Raw genomic sequence first — 17,238 nt, forward strand, 5'->3', positions numbered from 1 at the left:
CAGACTTCTAACCTCCACAACTGTAAGACAATAAATTCATGCTCTTTTTGAAAGCCACCCAATCTGTGGTAATATGTTGTGGCAACAAGAGGAAACGAACATAAGGTCAGAATTTGACCAAAACTCCAAAAGCAATCCTAGAGCTGGAAATAAATGGCCACCCACGGTCTCAGTTTCTTCCGAGGGGGACTGAGGACTTCCTTTGGAACAGTTCAAAGATGATGAGTGGCGTTCTCTGAATCTTCTCCAGCATGGGACATCTTGCGGAAACACTCATCAAAGGTGACCAGAAACTACTCTCATTCACACAATGAGAATGCCAAATAAATGCCACTAAACTCCTAGATTTAATCTAGGCAAGATGCAAGGTGATGGAAAGAAATCAATGAAACAGAGGGTCCTCAAATACAGAGCAAGCCCCATCTTTGGGACGAAATGGCATTAATGCGAGTCTGAGCTCTCCACAGGTATTCATTATGGGATGTTGTTAGCAAAAGCCTACAAAAATATTGGGGTTTGGGGCGCCTGGGTGGCTCAGTCGGTTAAGTGTCCGACTCTTGATCTCAACTCAGGTCTTGATTTCAGGGTGGTGAGTTCAAGGCCCACGTTGGGCTCTACACTGGGTGTGAGGCCTACTTCAAAAGACAAAAAAAATCGGGGCGCCTGGGTGGCTCAGTCGGTTAAGCGGCCGACTTCGGCTCAGGTCATGATCTCGTGGTCTGTGAGTTCGAGCCCCGCGTCGGGCTCTGTGCTGACAGCTTGGAGCCTGGAGCCTGCTTCTGTTTCTGTGTCTTCCTCTCTCTCTGGCCCTCCCCCGTTTGCGCTCTGTCTCTCTCTGCCTTTCAAAAATGAATAAATGTTAAAAAAATTAAAAAAGAAAATCAAGGTTTGGCTATTTCACTTCTAACGGGACTCAAAGTACATATTTATTATCATAGATACGTAGAGGATTTTCCTAAGCCAAAGGAGCCACATGTGAAATATGTAACAAAAATGACATTTAAACACAACAAAACTCAAAAAAAGAAACAAAACTCAAAAAAAGAAACAAAACGTCCGTGGACAATGAAAGAGAAGATTCGCATACAAATGAGCAGGAAATTAACTTCCATGCAGATTACTTTTCTGAACATTATACAGTATAATTTTGACTAAGCAAAATATTGCTATTTGAAGTTTTCTTTGTAACTTCTTTCTTGAAAAAAAAATCAAATTTAAGTACTGTATGGGTCTATATATTGTTTTAAAAGAGAGTAAAGAGAGCCGTATAAAAATGGTAGTGTATATTAAATTTAAATATTTAATAATTTTTCTTCTTAACTTTAATTATTATATGCAATTTCATTATGCTTGAACTTGATATGTAGAATTTATAGTTCACTTCTGATTCTAAAAAGGCTTTAAGAATGCATACATATGCATATATATGCAATATATATATGTACATATATTTTTTTTTCTTTTTTTTTTTTTTAAGTAGGCTTCATACCCAGTGCAGAGCCCAACGCAGGACTTAAACCCATGACCCTGAGATCACGACCTGAGCTGAGATCAAGAGTCTGACATTTAACTGACTGAGCCACCCAGGCACCCCAAGAACATTTTTTGATAATTCCAGTTACTATACTTGAGCAGAACTGAGCAGAAACTCACCAGAATTTTCTCCCACATGAAATTAATTAAAAAAAAACAAAACAAAACAAAGACTCAGTGACTCAAGAACAATGGTGTAATTTGGAATCATTGTTAACAGAGCACTAATTATATGATAATGTTGATTATAGCAAGATAACCCATAATTTTGCCGAAATAAAGGCAAAAAATAAATCTTATGGACTAAACGTACTAATTTATAAATTGCATATGGTTTTTAAACATTTTTTTTAATGTTTATTTTTGAGAGAGAGAGAGACAGAGCGTGAGGTCGGGAGGGGCAGAGAGAGAGGGAGACACAGAATTGGAAGCAGGCTCCAGGCTCTGAGCCATCAGCACAGAGCCTGACGAGGGGTTCGAATTTATGAACCGCGAAATCATGACCTGAGCCGAAGTCAGATGCTTAACCGGCTTGTATTACCAAATTGTACATGTTTTTATTTTATTACTCATCCAAACATCACTAATGCATCAACGTAACATCCAGATATGTACAACAATAGTTAAGTTTAGTTGTCTTTGATATTTTGCTTTCACTGTATAAAAATTAGAGCTTTACATATACTCTTTTGGGATTATGACGGGATATTTGTCAAGAGAGAACAGAACCATTCCGCCTAACTGTTTGCCAGCTCCATATGTAACTTTCACATTCAGACATGCGGTCTGTGGTCGCTATGGTTCTCCTGATTCAGACCCAGCGCACGTTAGGAGCACAGCCTGTTTTATCGGATCATCACGAGGAGACTGTAAGATACAGACCGTCAACCCCGTTTTACAGAGGAGGAAACTGAAGTTCAACGAGAGGAGTTTCCAAGGCCATAATTCATAGCAGAAGCAAGAGGCAATCGCTAGTCTGTTCGCTCGCAAAGCCCATCACACTTCGCTGCATCCGCCCTAGTGAAACCAGCGATTGCTATAGTCGGTGGAAATGCTAAGTGTTATCAAAGTTTTCAGAAGCAAGAGGTCACTGGGCCCAGAGTAAGGGAGGAAGAACCTGGAAGAATGGTTGGAGACCCTCTGGTTTGGGACGAACGATGGTCAGTTAGATGTCACGAAAGATCCTTCTGACTAGAACAATTAAAGTGCTGGATGAAGTCTGCATCGAAAGCCGGATAAGCGTATCAGCAAAATGGCACAAAAGAAAGAGCATCGCAAAGCCCCCAGGAGCCCCGTGCGGTAAGCTGCCTTCAGCATCAGAGTTTCTGCTGCCAGACCCTGCAAATAAGAGATGAACCCTAAGGCCCATCAAAGGCAGACTTGCCAGGAAGGCTAGGACTCTAAAGGCAAGGGAATGTGAAATAAACCCCACCAGGCAGAAAGAAATAATAAGGAAGCTGTCTCCCTGAAACAATCAGGGCGGCAATCGCTATCTCCCCAGAATTGAGGATCTGGCAATCTCCCCAGAATTGAGAACAACCAGCTAGATTGCATACAGGCTTCTGATCCAAATCCACACTGACTTCTATGGTCCAAGAAATCTCAAGTGGAGAAATTAAAGTGGTTTCAAATAACCAGAGGTGGAAGGTGTGCGGCTCCCTCCCATCAGTAACAAAAGCAAATGCAAATCCTCTCTGGGGAGTTTCTGCTTCAATGCAAGCAGGCACAAGCAAACGACACTAGGTGTCAGACATGGCAAGAACCATAGATGCTAGACAGCTCAAGGAGCAGATATTGAAATATAAAATAAGTGTGTTCAATATGTTTAAAGGAATGACTTAATAATATGAACGAAAAACAAACAGACTGGGAAAGGACCCAAGATAACATTTGGAGGTTAAGAAACATTGAAGTAAAAAGTCATTGAAGGGATAAATAGCAGACTAGATCTAGCCGAAGAGAAAATTAGTCAACTGAAAACAGATTCCAAGAAAGCAGTCCAGAGAGATTAAGGGGTAGAAACTATGAAAAACTGGGGCGCCTGAGTGGCTCAGTTAGTTAAGTGTCCAACTTCGGCTCAGGTCATGATCGTGCTGTCCCAAGTTCAAGCCCCGCATCGGGCTCTGACAGCTGACAGCTCAGAGCCCGGAACCTGCTTCAGATTCTGTGTCTCCTTCTCTCCCGGCCCCTCCCCCACCCTCTCCCTCCCTCTCTCTCTCTCTTTCTCTCTCTCTCTCAAAAAGTGAATAAACATTAAATTTTTTTTTAAAAACCAAATAAGAGACACGGTATATTTCTCCAAAGGAGAAAAATACAACGGTTTTGTTGTGATCTATGAAGACAAACTGATAAGCTTCCAGAATGTTTTTGATGTTGCCGGTCTTGAGATCCAAGAAGTTAGGTATGGCAGAGACAGCTGGCCAAATATTCCGTGTGTTTTCTGACCTTTCTCAGCCTTTTTGGCAGTTAGGTCGGGGCCATGAGACTATCTCTGGTTAATGTTACATCTACCCAGAGTGCCTTCTGGTGGTGGATACTATGATGCACTTAGGAGGGAACCCTTCCCTCCTTCAGAGCTGAGCCACTTGTCCCTCTATGGGAACTGCTATTGGCCAAAGGCCACCCCAGTGACCACGTTATACTCCCTGCCCAGAGGCAGCACGCATCCACTGATGATGATACGAAATCCTAGCCTCCTTTTCTCATTTGGGACAAGTCTGAAGGACCAACCCCATTCCAGAACATTCTGTGTGATCAACTGAGGCCTGGCCCTTCCTGCCTAGCCCAACGTTTCATATTACCATAGCTACAGTAACCACTAAATGAATCAATATAGAGCATATTAACTGTGAAACAAGTGGAGGAGAAAATCAAAAGTTAAAAGGAAGGAAGAAATAAGGATGTAAAACTCAATGCAAAGAAAGCAAGAAAGGAAATAGAGACAATAACTAGAAACCACATAAGATGATCAAAATGAATGGAAATACATCAATAATCCTTATAAATATAAACAGACTAAACTATCCAGTGAAATGACAAATATTATCAAACTTGGTAAAATCCAACTATGTGCCATTTACACAAGATACAGTTAAAATATAAGGGCAGAGAGGGATTAAAAGTCAAAGGAAGGAAAGAAATAAACCAGACAAATAACAAAAACAACAAAGCTGGGTCGTTATTTGACTATGAGAGATTCTAATACAGAAAACAGAACTAGACAGAAAGAGCATCACTACAAAATAATAAGAAATTTACTTCACTAGGAAGATATTATATAAATCTGGATGTACCTAAAAAACATAGGCTCAAAATCTATAAAGCAAAAATTGACTGGGGATGCGTAGGTGGTCAGCTAGTTAAGCGTCCAACTCTTGATTTCGGCTCAGGTCTTCATCTCAGGGTCATGAGTTCGAGTCCTGCCTTGGGCTCCACACTGGGTGTGAACCCTACTTAAAAAAAAAAAAAAAAAAACAAATGACTTGTCCACAGGAGTAATTCACAAATCTGCCACCACGGTGGAAGATTTTAACATATCTCAACTATGACTAGATCAAGCAGAACAAAATTAGTAATAATATAAAAATATTGGATATTACAGGACATATATGCAATACTGCCCCCAACAACTGAAGATTATGCATTATTTTCAAGTACATTTAGAAGATTTATGAAAATTGATCACGTGCCAGGCCATAATGTATTCTGAACAAATTTCAAAAATGGGAATGATACAGAGGACATTCTCAGGCCACAATCAATTAAATTAAATCGATAACAAAAACTCCCAACTTTTGGGAATTAAAAAAAAAATACATATAGACTTCTAAGCAATTACACATTACATAAGAAATCAAAACAGAAATTAGATATGAATTCAAACAGGGGCACCTGAGCGGCTCAGTCGGTTGAGGGTTCGACTTCAGCTCAGGTTGTGATCTCACGGTTCGTGAGTTCGAGCGCCACATCGGGGGCTGTCAGCCCGTCAGTGCAGACAGAGCCTGCTTTGGACTTTCTGTCCCCCTTTCTCTGACCCTACCCTTGCTTGCTCTCGCTCAAAAATAAATAAACATTAAAAAAAATCTTGGGGTGCCTGGGTGGCTCAGTCGGTTAAGCGGCCGACTTCGGCTCAGGTCACGATCTCGCGGTCCGCGGGTTCGAGCCCCGCGTCGGGCTCTGGGCTGATGGCTCAGAGCCTGGAGCCTGCTTCCGATTCTGTGTCTCCCTCTCTCTCTGCCCCTCCCCTGTTCATGCTGTGTCTCTCTCTGTCTGAAAAATAAATAAACGTTAAAAAAAAAAAAATTAAAAAAAAAAATTAAAAAAAAAATCTTAAAAAAAAAAGAGGAAAGGAATTCAAACAGCATATGTGGGCTGCAGTTAAAGCCATACTTAAAGGAGATAATACATACTCAGTTGTTTACTTTAGAAGGCGGAGTGATTCACTTAAAAAGTTAGAGCAGGCACAACAAAAGGAACCCAAAACGGAAAGAAAATCGTAACAAATAACGGACATTAGAGATATAAAATACATAACAGAGCGGCTCCGCTGAGCCACCAATCCACCTTTTTTCGGGTAGAATTTAATATTCTCAATTATTTTTTTTTATTTAAAAATTTTTTAATGTTTTTATTTATTTTTGAGACAGAGAGAGGCAGAGCATGAGCAGGGGAGGGGCAGAGAGAGAGGGAGACACGGAATCGGAAGCAGGCTCCAGGCTCTGCGCTGTCAGCACAGAGCCCGACGCGGGGCTCGAACTCACGGACCGTGAGATCATGACCTGAGCCGAAGCCGGACGCTTAACCGACTGAGCCACCCAGGTGCCCCAATATTCTCAATTATTGAAAACCAGAAAGAAAAGAGACAAACTGACCAGATTCATTCAGAGGAGAAAAAAAGAAAAAAAAAAAAAGAAACAAAACCACAACTGTGTCAAAAAACACAGAAAAGGCATTTCATGAGATCCAATATCCTTTCATGACAAGAAGACGCTCAACAAAATAGGGATAAAACTTCTTCAACCCAGCAAAGGCCACCTATGAGAAACTCACAGCTCACATACCTCGTGGTAGGAAATGAAATACTTTCCCCTTACAATCGGGAGCAAGACAAGGACGTTTGCTCTCACCACTTCTATGCAGTGTCAATCATAGTGGAGGTTCTAGCTAGGTCAACTGGACAAGGAAAAGAAAAAAAAGGCATCTAAATAGGAAAGGAAGATGCAAAACTATATTTGCAGATGATATAATCTTACATATAGGAAATCCGAAAGGATCCACTAAAAAATTATTAGAACTAATACATGAGTTCGGCGAGGCTGAAGGATTTATCGATATACCAAACTCAGTTTTATTTTTATATACTAGCAACGAACAATCTGAAAGAGAATTTAAGGGAATAATTCCATGTGCAACAATATCAAAAACGATAAAATGCTTTGGAATAAAGTTAACAAATTCTGGTTTTGTTTTTATGATTTTTTTAATGTTTATTTTTGAGAGAGAGGGAGGGAGCGTGTGGAAGCGGGGGGGGGGGAGGGATAGAAAGAGGGGGAGGCAAAATCCCAAGCAGCCTCAGTGCTGCCAGCACAGGGCTCAACGTGGGGCTCGAACCCATGAACCGTGAGATTATGACCTGAGCCGAAACCAAGAGTTGGACGTGTAACTGACTGAGACACCCAGGTGCCCCTAATAAATACTTTTACTGGTGTGAGACCTGTACACTGAAAATTACAAAATATCACCGAAAGAAATTAAAAACCTAAATATAATGCAAAGACATCCCATGTTCATGGATTAAAAGACTTACTATTGTTAAGATGGTAACGCTCCCCAAATTAATCCATAGATTCAATGCAATCCCTAAAATAAATCCCAGCTGCCTGTTTGTTTTGCAGAAATGAGATGTTCCACTTCTGGGTGTATACCCCAAAAAATTGAAAGCAAGATCTCAAAGGGATATTTCCACACCTCGGTTCATAGCAGCATTTCTCACAACAGCTACAACACAGAAGTCATCTGGTATCCACTGATGGAAGAATGAATAAGCAAAATGTGGTGTGTCGATACAATGGAATATGATCCGGCCTTAAAAATGAAGGAAATTCACAGGGGCGCCTGGGTGGCTCGGTCGGTTAAGCGTCCGACTTCGGCTCAGGTCATGATCTCACGGTCCGTGGGTTTGAGCCCCGCGTCGGGCTCTGTGCTGACAGCTCAGAACCTGGAGCCTGCTTCCGATTCTGTGTCTCCCTCTCTCTCTGCCCCTCCCCCATTCATGCTCTGTCTCTATCTCAAAAATAAATAAACGTTAAACAAAAATTAAAAAAAAAAATGAAGGAAATTCTGACATATACAACAGGGATGAACCTTGAGGACACCACGCCGAGTGAAATGAATAAAGCAGTCACAAAAAAAACCAAACACCATATGATTCCACTTCTATAAGGCACTGGAAGAGTCAAAATCATAAAGCCAGGAAGTAGAAGGATGGTTTTCAGAAGCTAGGGGGACAGGGCAAGTGGGGAGTTATTGTTTAATGGGTAGAGAGTTTCCGTTTTATCTTCAGATAAAAAGAATTATGGAAGATACACGGCAGGGGCAGTTGCATAACAATTTGCATATATTTAACACCGCTGAACCCTGCACCTAAAATTGGTTAAGACGGTGAACTTTAGGTTAACTATATTGTACTACAATAAAAAAAAAAAATAGTTAAGCACAGAGTCACCACGTGATCCAACATTGCACTCCTGAGGGGGTGCCTAAGAGAACCGGAAACATGTCCACACAGAAACCTGTCCACAGATGTCCCCCGTAGCATGATTCAAAACAGAAACTCAAGTGTCCACCACCTAACGAATGAATAGACAAACGGGCACATCCACACAAGGGAATATCACTCAGCCATGAAAACAAAGGCAGCCCTACAGGGTACAGCATCGACGAACCTTGGAAGCATTGTGCCAAGGGAAAGAAGCCATTTGCCAAAGGCCACCTGTTGTGTGGTCCCATTTATATGAAATACCAAGATCAGGCAAATCCACAGAGATCGGTGGTTGCCATGGCAAGTGGAAAACGACTGCTAATTGGCACATTTTCTTTCTAGGTAATGACAATGTTCTAAAATTGACCGTGGTGATAGTTTTGTGCAACATACGTCTTGTGTGCCATAACCCACGGAGCTACTTTTAAAGGAGGACTCGAGAGGCATGTGAATTATTTTCCAACAGACCTCTTATTAAAAAAAAAAGGGGGGCACCTGGGTGGCTCGGTCGGTTAGGCGTCCGACTTCGGTTCAGGTCATGATCTCACGGTCCGCGAGTTCGAGCCCCGCGTCGGGCTCTGTGCTGACCGGTCAGAGCCTGGAGCCTGTTTCAGATTCTGTGTCTCCCTCTCTCTCTGCCCCTCCCCCATTCATGCTCTGTCTCTCTGTCTCAAAAATAAATAAACGTTAAAAAAAAAAAAATTAAAAAAAAAAAAAGACCTGAGCTGAGATCAAGAGCTGGACACTTAACTGACTGAGCCACCCAGGTGCCCCAAAAGCATTCCTTTTATTTATTTTTTTTATTTTTTTTTTCCAACTTTTTTTAATTTATTTTTGGGACAGAGAGAGACAGAGCATGAACGGGGGAGGGGCAGAGAGAGAGGGAGACACAGAATCGGAAACAGGCTCCAGGCTCCGAGCCATCAGCCCAGAGCCTGACGCGGGGCTCGAACTCACGGACAGCGAGATCATGACCTGGCTGAAGTCGGACGCTTAACCGACTGCGCCACCCAGGCGCCCAAGCATTCCTTTTAATTCAAGTCAAGAACAATATATAAGGATCCCTGCAGTCATTAACAACTCCCTAAAGTACCCAGACCTGTTTTTAGGCACAAAGGAGGCTAGAAATTGTGAGTCACATACCCAAATCCCACCTTCTGAGGAAAGGGACAAGCTGTCCTTTCCTGGGAGCGATCTCTCGGCCAGGAATGTGCCGGAATTATAGCCCTGACGATGCCGGGAGGTGGTGCTCTGGCCCCCTCTGATGGGTGAGGCTCAGAGAGGGTAGGGAAGTCGCCCAGGCCACACAGCTCATTGATATACAAAGGGAGAGGCTATCTGGGGCCTCCGTATGAAACAGGTGATGGCAGCAACATTACTGACTGTTCACCATGTGCTGGGCTCCTCTAATCCTCCCCGTGACCCCAGGAAGCAGACACTCTCATCACCCTGCTTTACAGGTGCAGAAACTGAGGTAGGGAAATGAAACATCTTGTCCAAGGTCACGCCACAGACTGAGCATCAGAACCCACGGAGCCCCCCAAAAGTAAGCTCGGTGTTTGTACCACGTCTGTGTTAAATGTTCATGCACGTCACGCATTTTTCTCAATCTGGTTGCATCTGTCTTAATAAGCAAAAACTGCTTGTTCCCTACTCCCAGCAAATCCTCAAATAAACTGACCTTCTAGGGGAACCTGGGTGGCTCAGTCGGTTAAGCATCCGACTCTTGATTTTGGCTCAGGTCACGATCTCACGGTCCGTGAGTTCGAGCCCCGCGTCGGGCTCTGTGCCGACAGCTCGGAGCCTGGAGCCCGCTTCGGGTTCTGTGTCTCCCTCTCTCTCTGCCCCTCCCCTGCTCATGCTCTGTCTCTCTCTGTCTCCAAAATAAACAAAAACATTGGAAAAAAAAAAAAAAAAGGATACTGTCACCTCCACTGTCCAAATCCCACATCGCTCCCCAAAGCGCCCACTGAGACTTTCACTTCTCCTTCATGTCTTTCCTGGGCACATACTCTGAACCCAACCTTGACCAAAACACCCAGGGGGACATCTCAGCAGAACCCATAATCCCTCCTCCCAGAGTCCCCACACCTGCCCGGTGGTTTCCCGTATCCAGGCCTCTGCCCACACCGGTCCCTCCACCTGGTATGCTTTCCCCGCCTCCCACATCCTACCTACCCTCAAGCTCATCTTAAAGATCATGCGGCCTTCCCTGAGCCTTTCCTCTCCCACGACGGAAGGGACCAACCCTCCTCCGGGTCTTTTGGGACACACCCCGACCCACTTTGCAACAGAAGCACTCCGGCATATTTTTAAGTCCTCAGGGGCGGGATTCGTACCCGATTGTTCTGAGTCCCCCCACAGAGCAACACCTTGCACGCAGCAGGCAGGCAAGAAACATTTCAAGAGTGAATGAATCAAAGAATCACCCCGTGCTCCCACTAACCACAGCCACTAGTGCTGTGTGGGCAGAACTGAGTGGTGAATCACAGAGGAGGAGACACAGCCTCGGGAGCACAGAGGGGGCGCCCTGATTGGCAGCGTCCTGCGAGGCCAGCCTCATTTTTCATTTGTCCGTCCTCTGCCTCGTGTCCGATCGTGCCACCCCTGTGCCACCTTGCTGCAGTCACCTAGTTTCACGGGCTTTCGGGACAAAGTCTGGCCGTGGGTCTGCTCCTAATCTTCCACGCCTGGTGCTGAGCCACGGCAAGCTGGTGCGCCCCTCCTGCCCTGGAAAGAAAACATCATCTGGTCGCACCCTGAGCTCAGTGTCAACTTTCCTTCCTTTTTGACCGAAAATGAGCAAGTGTTATCTCAGGGTGGGACGTTTCATCTGGAGGATGTCACAGACAGAAGGGACACCTCCTTTCCACTCAGCTTGCCGTGGCTCACAAGCGGTGGCCTCGCCTAAGGCCTATTACAAATGCAGGTTATCGTATCGACGTGTACCAGGTTTTTCGGGGTGGCCCCGTGTGAGTTCCCGGCCCCGGGAGCCCACGACAGGAGGGGGTAAGGCCCTCTTGACAACCCTCCTCACCCCCCCCGCCCCCCCCCCTCCCGGCCAGGCCTGGCCTGAGCCTCCCACAAGTGATAAGGACAATGGCAAGGCCACACGCGAGGTGACTCCACCCCTGGCCTGCTCTCAAGCACCCAAGGGAGGGTCCCCAAGACACCTTCTACCCGGTCAGGTGCCACTGGCTTCTTCTCTTCAGCTAGAAAGTGTAATCTCAATAATGACTTCCCGATACAATACAGATGTCACAGGGAGGGGGTTACAACCCAGACAGTTTCAGGACCACTTCTGTTTCCAGGTGCCATGGAGGTGGGGAAACAGGAAGCTCTACTTCCCCGAGGGAGTCGGGGAGGGCCTTCTTGAAGAGAACGGGCCGGGGGCAGCCGGTTGAACCCCCGACTCTCGATTTCAGCTCAGGTCCTGATCTCAAGGGTTCATGAGATCGAGCCCCACATCAGGCTCTGCACTCGGGATTCTCCGCCTCCCTCTCTCTCTCCGCCCCGCCCCTGCTTGCTCTCACCCTCAGGATAAATAGATCAACCTAAACAAAAATGTTTTAATGAAAATAAAAAGAGAACAGGCCTACACAGAACAGGCTGGCTGAAGACAGAGTAGTCACTCCGGTGCAGACACCATGCCCTGGCCTCCGCCTGGAACTCCCCGGAACCAGAGCACATACCTGGGGCACCTGGTCGATGCGAAACAGCCGGGGGAGCTTCAGGCTCAGCATCTTGAGGCTGTGACAACCGCTCTCTGTCACCTGCTCAAAGTTCTGACATGGCCCGGGGTGCCTCTGGCCAGCAGCCGGTGCCCAGGATGCTCCCCTGAAAGAGGCCAGCGTGAAGAAATCCGGTCAGCCCCCGCCTAACTCCAGCTGGACCAAGACCGTCAGGCTTTGAACCACGGAACAAAAACTCGCCTGTCATGGCAAAATCATCAGGCTTCCTTAAAACCAGCCGCAAAAATATCAGACCGCTGAGTCATTTATCCCAAGAGCGCTGGGGGGAGGTCATTAAATCATAATATGGGCAATCATAACATTGTAGAGCTGGAAGGGCCGTGGAGGCCACCCGGTCCCCTTGTGTTGCACATCAGGGTCAGAGGGGTGGGGTGACTTTCCCAAGGCTGCACAGCGAGGGGAGAGCTGGAAAGGCTGACTCTCCACTGCGTCGGGTGCTGCCCTTGGACGGACAGCGTGATCTCAAGTCTGGGTCCCCCCAGTGGGCAGAGGAAGGCAGGAGTCAGGCCCCGGGTCACCCAAAGAGAAGCAGCTCTTCCAGAAGGCTCCCGGGAGCGTGGCTGCCCCATGACACATAAAAGAACCAGACAGGCCAATCGGAGGCACTTGTGGGAGACAGAGCAAGTCCCAGTAACAAGGCCGTTTAAAGGCAGGATGAAGGCTGCTTAACAGCTGCGAGTAAGAGGAATCCAGGCCTAAGAAACAGAAGCATCCAAGCTGGGCTTAGCCAAGAAAGGGCGGCGCTAGGAGTTTAGTTAACGCCTCTCCTGCCCCCATTATCGCCGGGTGGAAATCTGCCACCTCCTTAAAGCTCCCCCAGAGGAATTCTGTCCTTCCCCCTGAAGGTCCAGAGACCTTTCCTGCACCTCCCTCGTGTGGCACCAACCTCGTCTGCCTGCAAGCAAAGCCACCTGCCCAGGTGTCTGGGGAGGACCCTCCCGGGATGGTTGGCAACTCAGCAGGTACTGCCAGGTCGTCCTGGGCCTTCAGCAAATGTTTCTTTCACACCATTTGTCCCAGCAGTGCCGCTCGCGCTCGGGACGGAAGTGTATTTTGGTTTCTGTAGCTTATACTTTTGTTCCCTACTGTGTAGTCCTTTACGTTCTATGTGTTCTTATCTGGGACTATGGTGCAACATACAATGTATGTTTCATCGTCATAAAGTTGTTTCTTTTTCAAAAACACTGATGTAAGGGGCGCCTGGGTGGCTCAGTCTGTTAAGCACCCACCTTCAGCTCAGGTCATGATCTCACAGTTCGTGAGTTCAAGCCCCGTGTCGGGCTCTGTGCTGACAGCTCAGAGCCTGGAGCCTGCTTTGGTTTCTGTGTCTCCCTCTCTTTGTCCCTCCCCGACTCGTGCTCTGTCTCTCAAGAATAAACATTAGGGGCATCTGGGTGGCTCAGTCGGTTGAGCGTCTGACTTCGGCTCAGGTCATGATCTCGCGGTCTGTGAGTTCGAGCCCCACGTCGGGCTCTGTGCCGACAGCTCAGAGCATGGAGCCTGCTTCCGATTCTGTGTCTCCCTGTCTCTGCCCCTCCCCCACTCATGCTCTGTCTCTCTCTCTCTCTCTCTCTCTATCAAAAATAAATATTAAAAAAAATTTAAAAAAAGAATAAACATTAAAAAAATTTTTAAAAAAGAAAGTAATGCCATTCTGCTCCATGTTTCAATATGAGTGAAACTTGAAAACATCACACCAAAGTAAATAAGCCACTCACAAAAAGACAGATATTGTACAGTTCCCCTCATGCAAGGCACCTAGAGTGAGCCAACTCACACAGACAAAATGTAGATTAGAGGCCTTGTGGGGGGAGGAATGGGGTATTGTTTAATGGGTACTGAGTTTCCATTTGGGATGACAGAAAGTTCTGGAAACAGGTAGTGGTGATGGTTGCACAACATTCTGAATGTAATGTCACTGAAATATGCACTTAAAAATGGACAGAACGGTCAGTTTCATGTTGTGCATAGTTTACCACAGTAAAAACTTACGTAATGTTTCCACATTACCGAATAATAAAGAAAATGCTTTTTTGAGAAAATAATTTCTTTTTTTTTTTTTTTAATTTTTTTTTTTCAACTTTTTTTTTTTTTTTTTGGGACAGAGAGAGACAGAGCATGAACGGGGGAGGGGCAGAGAGAGAGGGAGACACAGAATCGGAAACAGGCTCCAGGCTCCGAGCCATCAGCCCAGAGCCTGACGCGGGGCTCGAACTCACGGACCGCGAGATCGTGACCTGGCTGAAGTCGGACGCTTAACCGACTGCGCCACCCAGGCGCCCCTAATTTTTTTTTTTTTTTAACGTTTATTTATTTTTGAGACAGAGAGAGACAGAGCATGAACAGGGGAGGGGCAGAGAGAGAGGGAGACACAGAATCCGAAACAGGCCCCAGGCTCTGAGCTGTCAGCACAGAGCCCGACGCGGGGCTCGAACTCACGGACCATGAGATCGTGACCTGAGCCGAAGTCGGACGCTTAACCGACCAAGCCACCCAGGCGCCCTGAGAAAATAATTTCTTAAAGCACATGTACACATGTACATTTTACCCAGGTTTAAAAAATAAAAGTTAATGCTTTTTAAGTGTATTTATTTTATTTTTTTATGTTTATTTATTTTGAGAGAGAGAGAGATAGCACGAGTGGGGGCGGGGCAGAGAGAGAGGGGGACACAGAATCCGAAGCGGGCTCCAGGCTCTGAGCTGTCAGCACAGAGCCCGACACGGGGCTCGAACCCACAGACCACGAGACCATGACGGGAGCTGAAGTCAGACGCTCAACTGACTAAGCCACCAGTCGCCCCAGTTTATTTGTTTTGAGAAAGAGAGAGAGTGCAAGGGGGGGGGGGGCGAGGGGCAATCCCAAGCTGTCAGCGCAGAGACTGACCTGGGACTCAATCCCACAAACGGTGAGATCGTGACCTGAGCCGAAATCAAGAGTCAGGACGTGTAACTGACGGAGCCACCCGATCTCCCCCCAGATTAGTACTTTGCAAACAACACCGATGTGAGCAGGCCACGGTTCTCTCGGTTTTGCAGGCCTAAATCAACAAGACTCCCCCACTCCCGGAAGCACCATGAATTCACCCAGTGGTAGGACACGAACGGAAGGTCCGGTACTGGGGGGACCCCAAGCACACCAGGAAAGCCTCCACAGACCTGCCCATCTCGGTCCTCCGGTTCTCCCTAGAGTAGCCTCAGTGTCACGGGCAAGAAAAGGAAAAGAAACAGTCCCTTCCCGCCCAGCACACACCATCCAGGTAGGATGACCAGACTAAACTTCCAACATCGGCAATAATCATAGTGCCGGAATCACCGATTTCTTCCTTCAGTCACCGCTTACTGCGCGTTTATCACGCGGCAAGTAAGGGGAAGGCTAAATGCCTAGGTGCTTGTTCTCCGTCGGCTGCTACAGCTTGAAGGAAAAGCTGAGACCTTAGGGAACATAAAAATCGTATAGGTTTGTGACACGCAGAGTAGAGGAGTGTAGGCATCCTCTGTACGTTCTCTTCTTTTACAACACAGGGGAACAAAAAGATTAGTAAGAGAGTCACCGTCCCCAAGAAATGTGTAAAGAGAGAGCTGAGACGGATAAGCACCCAACTGGCTGGCAAAAGTCGCCCTGAGAAGGAGGGAAACTCTTACCCACTCTGCACCAAGCCCGGGCTGTTCCCCTGCCCCATCTCATTTATCCTCACCATGGCCGTCTCAGGAGGCGAGGCAGAGTGGATAAGGGCCTGGGTGGAAAGGAAATAAGGCAAATAAGCTAGTCACCAAAGGCCACTTGCGTTCAAAGGCTCATTCGCCATTTCCTGTGCAACCCTGGGCAAGGAACTTAACTCCTGTGCCTCGGTTTCCCTATCTGTAAAATGGAAGTAACAGTAGCACTTTCTTCATGGGGGTGTCATTATAATTAAAAAAGAGAACTAAGGCACCTGGGTGGCTTAGTCCATTAAGCATCTGACTCTTCTTTAAAAAAATTTTTTTTAATGTTTATTTATTTTTGAGACAGAGAGAGACAGAGCATGAATGGGGGAGGGTCAGAGAGAAAGGGAGACACAGAATCTGAAACAGGCTCCAGGCTCGGAGCTGTCAGCACAGAGCCGGACGTGGGGCTCGAACTCACGGGCCGTGAGATCATGACCTGGGCTGAAGTCCGACGTTTAACCGACTGAGCCACCCAGGAGCCCCTAAGCATCTGACTCTTGATCTTAGCTCAGGTCTTGATTTCAGGGCCGTGAGTTCAAGCCCCACGATGGGCTCTGCACAGGGCGTGAAGCCTACTTAAAAAGAGAGAGAGGCAGAGAGAGAGAGAGAGAGAGAACCTGTGTAAAGGGCCCTGCCATAAAGCATGGGTCCAAGAAACACTTGCTATTTTTTTAAGTTTATTTGAGAGACACAGAGAGAGAGAACAAGAGAGAAAGCAAGTGCACGAGCAGGGGAGGGGCAGAGAGAGAGAGAGAGAGAGAGAGAATCCTAAGCAGGCTCCAAGCTGTCAGCACGGAGCCCAACTCGGGACTTGAACTCATGAACCGTGAGATCACGATCTGAGCCGAAATCAAGAGTCGGACGCTTAATGGACTGAGCCACCTAGGCACCCCAAACACTTGCTATTATTATTAATTTTCAGGTTGGAAAATTCATTTTGTATTTTATAGGCAGGAAAACGGAAGCATAGAATAGCTATGGGGCTTTCCCAAGATCACACAGCTGGCGGCTGGTAGAACTCAGATTTGAATCAAGGTTATTCAAAGCACTAGGACTTAATTTCCCTTTGCTACTGAGAGACGATGGAAAATACAGAGTGTTTATGATGATGCTGATGACCTAGAGGCTGGACGATGGCCATTCCTGTCTGTTGATCAGGTTGAGACAATCTCTCAGGTAAGACTTGACCTTGCTCTTTCAAAAGCGGGAGATTTCTCACGTCATGTTTTTCTGGCAAGGAAATAAGAACTCTTCCGGTACAACATTGCCATGTGGCACCTGAAACGTAAACTTTTACGCTTGTCGAAATGGCGAAACATCCCTGGATGGTCACGGGAAGTCCTAAAGCATGGCCGATGCTTCAAATGTTGTGGCCGTTGTTAATTACTGCAGATACAATTGAACAGCAAATGAACTCACTGGTCTCTGGGGCCACTTTCCGTCATAAGCCAAGCTCCCAATTTCACCAACACCATAAAAACGTAGGGG

The 17,238-nt window shown here is 46.4% G+C and overlaps 1 protein-coding gene across 8 annotated transcripts in view; it reads right to left on the reverse strand.

Annotated features, from left to right (window-relative positions):
• The window catches only part of PAQR5 (progestin and adipoQ receptor family member 5), a 78,482-nt gene that overhangs the window by 29,047 nt on the left and 32,197 nt on the right, over nucleotides 1–17,238 (reverse strand). For 5 of the 8 annotated variants that reach the window (XR_008417032.1, XR_008417033.1, XM_053888908.1 and 2 more), the window contains exon 2: nucleotides 11,986–12,130. Coding sequence is in view for 6 of the 8 variants with exons in the window: in XM_053888908.1 (XP_053744883.1) it covers nucleotides 11,986–12,130 (145 nt within the window). In the remaining 2 variants the exon portion in view is untranslated. Of the gene's footprint in view, nucleotides 1–11,985; nucleotides 12,131–15,687; nucleotides 15,780–17,238 lie in introns of all 8 variants that reach the window. The other 3 variants (XM_019441631.2, XM_019441629.2, XM_053888909.1) reach the window with 1 other exon arrangement.

The sequence above is a fragment of the Panthera pardus genome, unplaced genomic scaffold, assembly GCF_024362965.1.
Source record: "Panthera pardus isolate Hobbes unplaced genomic scaffold, ASM2436296v1 HiC_scaffold_24, whole genome shotgun sequence".
Taxonomy (NCBI): Eukaryota; Metazoa; Chordata; class Mammalia; order Carnivora; family Felidae; genus Panthera; species Panthera pardus.